The sequence below is a fragment of the Austrofundulus limnaeus genome, unplaced genomic scaffold, assembly GCF_001266775.1.
Source record: "Austrofundulus limnaeus strain Quisiro unplaced genomic scaffold, Austrofundulus_limnaeus-1.0 Scaffold92, whole genome shotgun sequence".
NCBI lineage: Eukaryota > Metazoa > Chordata > Actinopteri > Cyprinodontiformes > Rivulidae > Austrofundulus > Austrofundulus limnaeus.
The window spans coordinates 766,739-780,120 of NW_013952494.1; the positions used below are offsets into that span (position 1 = coordinate 766,739).

The window sequence follows — 13,382 nt, forward strand, 5'->3', positions numbered from 1 at the left end:
TGTGTGTGTGTGTGTGTGTGTGTGTGTGTGTGTGTGTGTGTGTGTGTGTGTGTGTGTGTGTGTGTGCTACTATTGAAATGCTCTAACAGTATAGCATCCACTTTAGAGGGACGAGAGCAGGCACACAAAAGGGATTGTTGGTTTTAGAGACTATTTTCAGTTATCCTACTTGGGCTGGAGTGGAGCTACTCCACAAAAAAACACTCCAATTAGAGAGAGACGGCCAGGGAGAAGAGGGCGAGAGGAGGAGGAGGAGGAGGAGGAGGAGGAGAGAAAGACTGAGAGAGAGGAGACGTGCAGCCTGAATGGGAGCGAGATGGTGAACTCGCTCTGTCTCTCTGACCTCCTCTCTCTGTCTCTCCCTTTTCTCTGTCTGTCTGTTTGTCTGTTCTTCTGTTCCTTTCTCACCTTGCTCCTGACCCTCTCTTGGTCGGGGCTGTTAAAATGGGGTGTTCATGTGGTGAGGGCTCTTATGGGGCTCTTACCGAGCGATTGTTTCTGCCAGTGACACGCACAAAGACACACTCACACGCACACACACGAAGAGCATCGGACTCAAAACTGAAAGCAGACATTTTTCGCTTACTGTATTCATCTCGCTGGAAAATATTGTGTTTTTTATGAAGTAACAAATATGTGTTAGATTTCTTTTGGGTGCATATGTTCAGAATGTAAAACTAAAAGACATGTTTGTTCATTTCTGAGTATATGAGTTGTTGTTTTTTCTACTGATCATATGAAACAGACCTAATAGTGTATTTCCACGTATTGTCTTTAGTTGTAAAAAGAATCCCTGAACCCTGGAGTGAGTGATGAGCCCTACAACAAAGTAACCAAAGCGTTTCTGCTCGGAGGGAAACACGTGAACCAGAGAGCCATTAGCCTTGCACTTTGACTGCTCCTGTCGCTCCCTGCAATAACCCGAATCAACCAGCTCCGCTCTGTATTTGCTAATGGGACTGTGGATGTTTCAAATGGAGAAAAACTGTATCCCGCGCACACGAACACACGCGCGCACACTCAGTTCCTTCTCTCTTTACTAGATAATACAGAGTGAAAAACTAGGCCTGTCCACTGTAGACCTAATTAAAAGTAAGAATTAATGGAGAATAGAGGACTCAGGCAGAGCAAGCAGAGAAAGCACAGAAGGAGGGAGGAGAGAGATTTGTTGGTTCAAATGTGCACTTTTTCTCTATTATTCAAATGAGAAGCCTGCATCTTTGCAAAAAAAAAAAAAAAAACAGACAAATTTAGCATCCTGCACAAAGTAGACTTCAGCTCTCTCTTTCTTCTTAGGATTAGTATGCAGGATTGTTCTTGAAGCAAAATTACACCTTGGTTTTGCCTTTGGCTAGATTAATGACAGAAATTGTCCAGTGGCTGTTTGCAAAAATTACGCAAGTGTTTTATCTAACAGTAGTAAATAGCTCTTATGCTAGAGCATGAAATCAGCAGTGAAAAAAAAATAAATTAAACAACAGCAAATGCGTTTCTGTAACTGCTGTCTGGACTTCAGGTCGTTGCCTTACCTGTCACATCTGCTGCCATGAGTCCCTCGGCTCTGATGACCTTCACCTGCACCACGCCGACATCTTTCAAGTTGTGGAATGACCTCCAGAGACTCTGCAACATTACGGGAGCAGAGGTGAAAAGTCAAAGAGGACAGCAAATTAGCATTGAAGTGAAAGCCAGGTCAATAACCTGACATTTCATTAAAAGAGTAAAAGGGTAGAAAATGTCCTTTACCGCTCTTTATTTGAAAATGTAGAGCTGGCATTTATAGCCGAGTCAGACAAAAGGACAAATGGTGGGATTTAATTCGACTAAATAGCTGTGTGCCTGTTTGAAATACACCCCCCACCCCACAATCCTTGCACTTTTTAAATAAGAGTGAATTTTGAGATGAGGGAGAGGAAGATGATTCAAAAGCGACATAACAGACATAAGCACTTCGCATAAAGTTTATTTCAAGGATGCATAAACTCCATAAGATAAGGTAAACTTTTCAATGAACCCCACTTCAGAAGATTTGAACTGTCCCTTTAATGTGTCCTGTGGTTGCCTCAGATAGGGAGGGACTCTGAGAAAATTAGGTTGATATGATAATAGAGATATCATAGTGAGCTGACAAAATTGGTCAAGCACGACTGGCAGTGATATCATTGTTAAGAGGCAAGAACACACACACACACACGCACACACTGACCTCCAAAAAGTGTCTAAAAAATGAGAGGAAACAGTGTATGCATGAGGTTTTAATAACCAGTGGAAGGATGGATGACTGCAAAAGCTAGCTGGTAAATTTCGTAAATAAAGGCAAACCTTTAGAGATCGCTGGTCGGCCTGTGGGGCATACTGATACACAGGCAGACACACAAACAGCCCAGAACTTGTGATTCACGCAAACGCTCAGGTTTAAACACAAGCAATAAAAAAATACACCCTACACCGAGGCCAAATTGAGTAGCATGTCTGAGTGTCTTAAAAGCAAAGTGGAAATGCTCTTCACTTCAATTTATTTCTCTCTCTCTCTCTCTGGCAATAACCCCTTCCATCCCCACAGGAGTAATTATAATTTAAATTTCAGAGTCAGGGCCAGGCTACAGACTTAATTCATTATTACCAACTCTGTCAGACTCTGCCTGTTTCCAGCGATATCATTGTCCAAAAGCTCTCTAAAGAAGATGAGAAGGGGAAGAGTGTGTGAAAGAGAGGGGAAAAAAGAGGGGGAAAGAGACATACAGAGAAAGAGAGACGGGGTGGGGGGGGGAACTCTCGAGTTTGCGGTACGATTTTTCAGAAGATACAGGTCCTTGTGATTATTGAGAAGAGAGGCACCAAGGAGAGTCGAGAGGAGAGCGTGAGGGAGGCAACGGAGGAGGAGACGAGGGCAGATTATTGGCTGACCAGCTGTGTGATTAGGTTCAAACAACAGTTAATAATGCAGCTGTGTGGTCAGGGATGGACACTTCAGCTTATTTCTTCCTCTCCTAGTGACTCAAATGTGTCTGCAGTAAAGACAATTTTAACTTTAGTGTTTTGTTGCTTAGATTCTTTTTGTTTACATTTTTAATCAAACGCCTTGAAGGAATGCAGCTCTCTGCCTTTCATGCCAGAGTTTCATACTAAGATGAACTTGTATGGAGGAAGGACAGAATTCTAGTCATGTGATATTGCAAGGTGGTACTCTCAAACTATGTTTTGTGAATGATTCAAGTAGTTGTACATGCAAGTTCAATATCTTGAAAACTGAGTTCTAGCCATTTTGTATGTTTGCTAATGTGAGTTATCTTAAACGTATCAGGCTCATAAAAACGTATTACCTTTAAAGAGCCAATTAAATTTTGTTGAGAGAGAGTTGTTATAATCTTAAGGGGATAGAGATGTTTGTGAAACCTAAATTTCGAACCAGTTTGAAGGAGTGCTGTACTTTAATTCTGGGGATAAAGCTATTATTAATGGAATCTACTGTACACCTATGTGGAATAATCTGGAAAGTGATGTTTAAAATGCCAGATCAATGTGTGTTTAAGAGAATGATAAAAGTTGGTGTGTTGATGAAATATTAAATAGTATAATGTGTATTCATTCAAACTGTTGATCGAGAAGGATTTGTTGTTTTTGTTTTATTACTTGAAGATCACTATTGTTTGAGTTTATTGTTTTTTTTAAAGGGGCTGATATTCTAAGTTTTTTTTCTAATTTGGATGGAAATGTTATAAATAAATAAATAAATAAAAGTAAATTGGATGGACTACAAAATAAATTAGGCTATGTTCACAGTGCAGGAAAATGTGACTCAAATCTGACTTTTTCACTCCCTATGTGACCCATACTGGATCATTTTCAAACAGTCTGAACATGACAAATCAGATTTTTTTTTCAAATTTGACTCAGGCCTTCGGATACATATCTGATGTTTCTCAAAGTGACTGCAGTCTGAACGCTTACGTCCCATTTCATCCAACTTTTACATTTAAGAGGTGGGCGGATCAATCCAAGTATTTAGAATATTGATACCAAATCTTGTAACTCCTAAAGCCATCAGCTACAGAACAGAAGTCCAGTTGCTTTGTCTTTGTTCTTTTCATTTTTCATGTCAATAGAGACGTATGATGATGATGTTGGTCTCAGTCATGAAGTTACTGAAACAATACTTTAGCTTTCCAAAAATAAAACAATGCACTGGAGCAGACGGCAAAATGCTGGTTCAAATGTAAACAATGAACTAAAGAATACTGTCACATGATTAATTAATTGGCTCTGATCGCACAACTTCAGAATCGACTTGCTAACACGTAGCATCCCTAGGCTACTTCTGGAAACAGCGAGCTGAATGTGACGTCACATCATTTTCTGAGCATGCTGGTCGCATCCGTGCCATGAAGGGTTCACACTGGAGTCTGGAGGTCACATATAAAATTTAATGAACAATTAAGCATTAAGACCTGCAGTGTGAACGTAGCCTTAGTTATTTGCTCGGGCTGCTACCATCTTACATCTGTGATCTAATCACATGAAAAAGCGTTGATTCACACGCCTTGTGTTCAAATGATTATTTCTTGCTCTCTGTCCCATTTCTCCGTACAGAATTTGGGAAAAGGGCCTTTGTTTACTCTGCTCCATCCACATGGAACATGTTGCAAAAATTCTGGAAGATAACTGAACTGATCCCACCGAACACCTTTAAGTCCAGATTGAGGGCATTAGAGATGACTTCATTGAATTGCGAATGTTTTTAATAGTGATTGTTTGTATTGTGTTTAAATTGTGTAACTCTGTGTAAATGTATCCTTTTTGCTGCCTATTGGCCAGGACTCCCTTGAAAAAGAGGTTTTTAATCCCAATGGGACTTTCCTGGTTAAATAAAGGAAATAAAATAATAAATAGATCTACAATGATTAGTTTCTGCATCTTTCATTCGAATTTGTCCAGTTGTTCACAAAACACATTGATAGCAGACAGACACACGTGCAAACTTGGTGCAAAAACATCATCACCAGCTTTCAGCTTTTAGAATCAAGACATAAGACAATGGATTGAAGAAAAAATACATTTTGCAGAAAAAGTCAGGTATCACACCAACACCACTGTTGTAAATTCTGCGACGATAACACAATTTCAGTCTTCCTATTAAAACACAAACACAAAAGGTTGTGTGTTTTTTTTCTCTCCAACCATTCCTTAGTTCTTCACCCTTCCTCCCTCCTCCGCTCCCTGAGGGGACATGGGCCTCAATCCATGATTGCTAGAAAGAACACACCCATCCTCCATAAATTTTAAATCCTCATCAGAAACACAGGACAGCAACTGGACACACAGGCGTACAGACGGATGAAAAGACACCAAGATCAACACCCCACCACCAGCAGCACCACCCCCACCCCCCACCCCACATCTGCACCCAGGTGCGCCAGTGGGTACGAGAAGGAAATGAAAGGGAGGGATGAACAGATGAGAGAGGGAACACAAGAAAAATGGAAGGATGGAGCTGGCTTTCATAAAACAAAACCCGCTGCCCTGCCTGTGAGTGACAGCTTGTCACCGTGACATCTTCTTTCTGACTCTGTCACACTGCGCAGACATATAAACACACAAATGAATCAGAGCTGGCACAGGCTTATGACTCACTGTCATCTTTGCAGCATGTCACATTTCATCGCTGCAGAAGTCTAGAAACACACACACACACACAAACACACACAGAGGATCTGCCCTGCAGCCCTTAAATTCAGGGGACATTTGATCAAATGACTGCGAATGCTCAAACGTAACACTTTTGTAAGCACTTCTCCCTCGCATTACCCCCTTAGTCGGGATCGCTGTCTCCCGAAACGTGTTGGAGAAAACCTGTGCTGTGCTCATCCCTCACTTCAGCGCGGCTCAGCTCACTTCCTGCCCGGGTTGTGTCCTTTACAGCAGTGGACCAAAGTGGGTAGGAGAGGTGTGTTATGTCTGCGCATGAAGGTGGGTGGAGAAGTGGCACCACTTCAGTGGAGGTCACCATGTCCTCCTTTGCTAATCCACCCATCTTTGTGGCCACCTCAGACCCATTAAGAGCCATTAGTGTGTGTGCTCCTTTGCCATCATAATGCATAAATCTCTTTCTCTCCTTTTTTTCCCTCCCTTTCTCTGTCCTTCTTTTAGTTCTGGGGAGCACTAATTAAAGATGAAAGAAAGGTTAGCAGGCACTTGTCTAAAAAAGTGAGTGTATGACACCATGTCATATACTGTACATCCATGCTGAGAGATGAACTTAAATGGAGTAGGCGTGCATGCCGACCACACACACACAAACACTGTGTTTGTACGCAGAAAAGTCATCATTGAGCTGAAGAGCCAGAATGAGATGGATATTAATGAGCTCGGTGCAGCATGCGATCCCAGCACTCAGGTGTCCGTCATCAGTTCTCATCAATGGCCTCAGATTGAAATGGGGGAAAAAATAACAGCTGCCAAATTCGGCGCAGTGACCTCATCACGATCACACGAGGTTTGTCTAGTTAGGACGTCTGGGTGTGAGAGAGTGATGCGGACATTTTCCTAGCACAAAAAAAAAACATAACACCCGCCACCTTCATTTCCTTCGATTCAGGTCTCACGCAATCTGTTATCGCTCAAAGTGCGAGTTAGGAATAACTCAGCTAATATCACAACAATTTTAAGCTCAATATTTGTCAGACTAAGTTATAGATGTTTTGCCTGTACGTCTATGTGCAACGTTTGATTAGCTTTGATGGTCATATTTACTGTAAATGAAGTGACAGGCTTAAAACTGAGTGAAGAATGAACTAAACTTTTAGTGAATTATTCAAAGCAACATAAAACTTTAGATATTTTGTTTAAATTTAAGCACAAATAATCATATATTTTTCATAGTAAAACATAGTAAACTAGATAATAGTTATTGTTTAGTTGAATTGAAAAATAAAACAAAAAACCATAAAAATCACCTAATTGTCAAACAACAATTGATAAAAACACTTATTTGCATACACAAATAAAGAAACATTGGAACAATATCTTTTTGTGTGATTTTCTTTTTCTGAACTATAATGTAAGAAAATAGCTTGTCATTCATTTAAGTATGTAACTTTGATTTATAAAATGATAACATTTAGTTAAGAGAAAATATAAATCAAACATATAAAGAACATTATTATTTTGTTTATTATATTGATTAAAGAAAATAAAATGAAATAAAATGTCTCTTTACTGTTTAAGAAAACATGTTATGACTTTAACACGAACAGAGTTCTGTCTCTTTAAAAGGGGCCTTCTGAGGTCAGGGACAAAGACAGGTGGAACGTTTATTCCACCCCTAGGTGACCACTACACCTCCAAAAGGTAAATAGTTGTAGAAGTGTAAGCAATGATTACGTTTTCAGAGTTTTAATTCAAATCTGTCCAGTGGCTCATGAGATGGTTTGCTAACAGGCTGTTGTTGCCAAAGTTTGAAACAAAGATCTCATACTGATGCTCAGCTCTATTGTCATTCAAAAGCCATAACATGGTAAGAACAAACAATAGTTACCCAGGACTTTGCAGACTTGCTCAGCACTTACTCTGAGCACTACAATGCATTCAAAGTATGTGTTGGGCATGACTCCCATCTACTACCTAATTAAAAATTCATCTCAACGTCTGTAAAAATGAATGAGCTGTAGCCAATTCTGTGTTTGCTGAGATCAGTTACCTGTGGCAACCAACTTGGATCAGGTTGACTCCAAAAGTTAACTAGTTGTAGAGGTGCAGTCAGTGATTACTTTCTGAGAGGTTCATTCAAATCTGTCTGTTAGTTCATGAGATATTTTGCTAACAGACCTAACTGTCCATCGTCTTGAAAGCAAAGGCAATAATGTACATCTAAATAATAGAAATTCAAGTCATTAATGCACTTTCTGATCCACGCTACCACAAATGAATCTGGTCAGTGTGTGTTATCGTGGGACTAGCTGTTTCCTCTCTCTTCATTACAATTTGTAAAATTATCTGTTTTTTAAAACTGTTATGATAACAGAGTACTGATTTCCCCCCACAGACACATTCTGTTCCATGAGAGAGCCACTGATTTGGGGATGTGTCTGTAGGGGTGGGTTTGCTTATAAGGATGCTTTGTGCTGCACAGCTGACTTCCAGCAGATAACATCAGCCTGAAAAATTGTCCACACGTGCACGTGCACACGCACACGGGATTACACACACACACACACAGATTAGCAGGCTTTCAGCAGCACTGTTATATATTAGTGGTGGTACTTGGTCTCTTTGATAAGGTACACCTTTATTAAATTCTCCAAGTGAAAGAGTGCCCGTCTCGGGAAAAGGAATATGTTAATAGGTAGAGACCATTCAAGTCTTCAAACTGACCTCGCCGTGCCCCTCCATCTGGAAACCCCCTACTTTCTTCCCCCTCTCTCTCGCTCTATCTTTCCATCCCTTCATCTAAAAGGAAGGCCACAGCAGAGACAGACAAAGAGGACGAGTTTGCGGGGAGAGTGGGACAGAAATGGGGGGGCTGGAAGAGAGGAAGGTGAGGGAAGTAAAATATGTCGCCTTCAGCCGAGCAGAAAAACGAAGAGGTCCGCGTGAGTTGTGAGAGAGGTGAAATAGCTTTTTTCTTTTCATTTTACACGCCTTCCCCTCCCGACGCAACCCTCACCCTTTACCTCTCGCCCCCTATTACACACACTCACTCAGACGCGTTGCTCGCGCGCTCGTTCCCCTCCGCCCTCGTGCTGCTGGCTGCCGGTGGGAGAGGAGCGGCGAGGTTCTGCCTCGGTCTTTGAGCTCCCCCTTCTGATTCGAAAGAGAATCCGGCAGTGCGGCGCGAAGCGGTCGACCTCCCGTGGCTAGCCAGCAAGACTCCTCCATGGTTATGTAGGTCGCTGCTCTGATGTTTGGCCACAGGAGCTTACACTCTCACAGAACGGTTTGAACATCATGTCCAATAATCTCACAAGCACAACCACGGGAACACACACATACGAGCAGGTATGACTGCGTGCTACTCACAGGCCTCAGTGGTGCATCGTCTAAAGTTTCGAGGCGGGGGCTTTCTGCAACTAAAATCTATTGATGTGTGTGAACTGGGTGGTCTCTTTAGCAGGGATGAGAGGGTGAGCAAGATGGGGCCTGTAAGGGCTCACCCCGTCTGTCATCTTATTCTCCCGTCTTCCCCAAGCCGGGCAAAATCTCAACGACAACTGACCAAACAAACCAATCTGCATACAAATAACAGAGCCTGAGTATCTGCATTAAAAACAAACCAGCAGGCTTTTTTTTCTTTTCTCTCCACTGTGAAAAGAATTCACACGACTTTAACAGAGTGCTGCAAACAGAGTAACTCACATATCTCTGCATGATCTGGTGTCTCTCCTGCGGATCATCCAGCATGTTGACGGACAGGTCGGAGATGGAAACGGCGGCAGAGGCAGTGAGGGTGACCAGAAGCACCAGAACTCCTTCCCCTTCCTCCAGTGGCATGTCCAATTTGTGTGTGTGTTCTTTACTAAGAAGCGACAGGTCGATGGTACACCTAAAGCAAACACACACAAAATAATGTGCAGGCGGGTATTCAATATGCGGGGACCATTTCTGGCATAGACCCCTACTTGTGGGGACCAACTGGTACTTATGAGGATCTAAGCCTAGCTAAATGCTGTTGGTGGGTGGGGGTTTAGGACTAAGGTGTGAATTGCGTTTAGGTTAGATTTAGGGTCAGGTGTGTACCTGCAGGTTAGGTTTAGGGCAAGCGGTCAGGATTAAGCAGTAGAAATCAATGGAGGTCAGTGCAAAGTCCCCATAGAAGTATTAGACCATGCAGGCTTTTGTGAAACAGACTCTACAAACTACAAGTGCAGCTGTTTTGGGCTAACATTCAAATAAAAAAATGTATGGTTGGCATTCTCACTAATGCCTGCAAAGGTGTTACACATACAGGAAACTCAAATTCTCTTTCGAAATGATGTGTGTTTGTTTCTGTTTAATGGTCTCATTAGGAACTTGTTATAAATCACATGCTGTGCGGGAGCAGAGAAACAGCAACGCTCTAAAAATAGCAAACAGCAAGTAGCGAGCGATGTGTGTAGGATGTAAGCAACTGAAGACAACTTAGGCAAAGCTCACACACTTAATACCTTTTAGTAGGCACTTTAAGAGCGTCTGCACTTGACTGAATTGATTTTGTGTGTGTGTGTGCCCTTAATTTGTCTACAGTTAAAACTGCAGGCCGATAAAAATGAACTGACTTGGTTTCAGGCTTGTCCTTCAAAGCAAAGGTTTACTAAAGTGAATTTAAATTTGTACAGATTTATGGTTCAAAAGAAAAAATAAGGGTTAAAATGGAGCCAAAATGTAAAGAGACACCACATGTTCACTTTGGACTTAAATGACAAATACTCCTTGGTGGAAACTCTTTGTCCAAAACCAAAGATGACTGAGGAAGTCCCAGCCCATTCTGATAAAGTTTAGATGTTGTGTAAAATGTAATGAGAATGTAAATATTTGCAAATATAATGAACCCATATTTTATTCAATATTTTAATAATCTTGAGAAATCTGGACATTGATTGTGAACCTCAGGCAGCTCTAAAAACACAGGTCTGAATCTGTTGCAGACATCAGTTCATGGGCTAAACACAGTTTGCCATGCCGTCCAACTTGGAAAACTCTTGTGTGGGCTGATGAATCAATTTTTGAAATTCTTGTTGGAAAAAATGGCCGCCATAACCTTTGCAGTAAAAAGGAGAGGCGCCATCCAGCCTGTAATAAACACACAATCTGTGGTGCTATGGGATAATGGGCTTTGTCAATGGTGACCTGAAAAGGCACCATCTTTGCTGAAAAGTATAGTTTAAGAGCAACTAATGCTCCCATCCTTTAAAGAAGACTCAGAACTGATAAAAGGCTAAAATCCCACATCAGATAAGAATGGAACACAATTCCTCTGCAAAAAATAAATAAATAAATAAATAAATAAATAAAAATACATAAAAAATTGAGCAACTGGTCACCTCAGTTTCTCTGTTTAAATAATGTTTAAATAAGTGGGGATGCCTCATAGCAGTAAACATGGCCCTGTCTTGTCTGTTTTGAGATGTGTTGTTGCCATCAAATTTAAAATGACTAATTTCTTAGTTCAAACATTTGGTATTTGCTACATTCTGAATACATGATTGGTTTATGAGATTTGAAAGTCTTTGCAGTTGCTTTTAATTTTTGGAATCTGGGATCAAATGTTTTTAGAACAAATGAAAAAAAGTGACAAATGAAGATTACTGCACCTTCCCATGAAGTCATCCTTCTTGCCAGCGTCTTTGTCCCAGACTGTGATGTCCACAAAACCCCCTTGCTCATCGTACAAGTGGAAATCAAACTGTTCCCTCCACTGGGGGTTTAGTGTTTTGGAAATTGTCTGAATAAAGCACAGAAGGAAGTACATGAATTAGTCCTTAGGCCCACTTTTTTAATATAATCAAGCCATAAACTATACATTCACATGTTTAAAATATGAATAATTTACACTGTTTGATTTGAAAGATTTTGTAGCACAATGAAAGCCTTTTTTTTTTTACAAATACACACTGAAAGGTAACACCTTTTTTGCTGCATGAAGAGGCAAAAATGAATTCATGAGAAAAGTAAATTAGAATTGGAAGTGTTAGAGTGATAAGAAAGTCATTTATTACAGGCTGATAGTAAAAGTACAAACAGCGGGGGAGGATATCCGTCTGTCTGCAACGATATGTCTCCCTACAAACAGGAGGAAAGTTTTACTCCTTTACTATTGAGCAATGTTTAAAGAGAAATAAATAATGTAGACTTGATGAGGAAACATTTCAAATCTGACCATGAGGGATTATGGTGAGAACAAAATGTCCCCGGGTTACCTTGCTCTTGTACTTTTGGTGGCCCATCCTGAATTTGACATAGGGGTCGCTGAGGCCATTGGCGTCCATGGGCTGCAGGCCACGGCCTTCGATCAGACTGACGCTGACGATCCCTCGCCAGAGCTGGGCTTTTCTGTGCACATCTGAGAGACGCATGCTCTGATACTGCAGCAAACACAGACACACAGAATCTTTCTCACAAACGGGTAGATGTCGATGGAAAAAAAAAAAACGACACACTACACATACACAGTATGCTTCTATAAAACCCAAAACGTACATTTTGGCTTGCATACCCTTGTAGGAAAATGATTTAGGACAACATAAAGGCAGGCAAAACACAAATGATATCGACTGAACACAAGCTCATTAGATGTGTCAGAACATTACAATAAATTGTGGTGCGGTTTTAGAACGCCTGCAGCCAAAAACAGGGGTGGGATCATGTAATTGCCTGTGTGTTTTTGTCCGTCTGATTTAAATAAAACTCTACGAAAGTAATCCCTGAGCACACACCTAAAGCTGATTATTTTTTGGAGTCAACCCATTTCAAGATGGCCACCACAGTTGATCAATCTTAGATACAAAAATGGCTACACCTCAGTTTGACAGCTATTGAGCTAAAAGTGGCTGTAGTAGCTGAGAGTCGTTTCTATCATTAATTCGAAGCACTAACTGATTATGGAAGATTTTAATAAGAAACATAATGGTGGCAGGTGATATTTATTCCATCAAAAAATGTTAATTTCATTCAATCTGCATTTTTTTACCCAAAACTTAACCTATTCAGGAAAAACTGAAAATTGCCTCCAAACGTTTATAAGACAACCTTGCTTTTATAGCATACTGTTGTCCATTTGCATTCCCTCTGATTTGTTCGACAGCTCTGCAAATTCAGATTTGACAACTTAAGAGTCCAGTATCTCCCTTAACGGTTTCTTAGCACCTAAAGACCTGCTTAACTTCTCTTTGATTCATGTCAGCACCCTTCACTAACACTAAAACCATGGTATTTATTTGTCGAACAATTACAAATCCTCCCTCCATCTCTCGTTCCTCTGCCTCTCCCTCTCCTTCCTTGTTAGGCAGAGTATATTAGCATAGCTTTTGTTTTGCGAGCGCATTTCATTAAACTCTGAACAAACCCTGCCTCGCCTTTGATCTGGAGACAGAGCCTCTTAATTTCCATTCTCCAGACATGAAACAATGCGAATAGCTCCCTGCAACGAAGCTAACTTCCCTTACAGTAACTCCCACATCTTTCATTTCTCCCGTTCACTTAATATGCTAATGATGGGAGGTCACAGTTATGTCCTACCAGAATACAATCTATTGGTTTATTTTTATTGCTACATGTATTTTGTTATAGAAAACCAGTAGAACAGGCAACATGATCGATGATGTTCAGAGACTAATAGGTGCACAAAAAAGCAAAGAATCTAGTTTGAGCCAATTCTCATGTCACAAGTGGAACAGACAATTATATATATA

General features: G+C 40.8%; 1 protein-coding gene across 1 annotated transcript in view; it reads right to left on the minus strand.

Moving 5' to 3' along the window:
• Nucleotides 1-13,382, minus strand: part of mctp1a (multiple C2 domains, transmembrane 1a) — a gene marked incomplete in the record, with an annotated part of 144,171 nt that overhangs the window by 54,549 nt on the left and 76,240 nt on the right. The window contains 4 exon segments of the mRNA XM_014012525.1: nucleotides 1,530-1,623; nucleotides 9,352-9,538; nucleotides 11,286-11,416; nucleotides 11,892-12,056. Of these exon segments, the coding sequence (XP_013867979.1) occupies nucleotides 1,530-1,623; nucleotides 9,352-9,538; nucleotides 11,286-11,416; nucleotides 11,892-12,056 (577 nt within the window).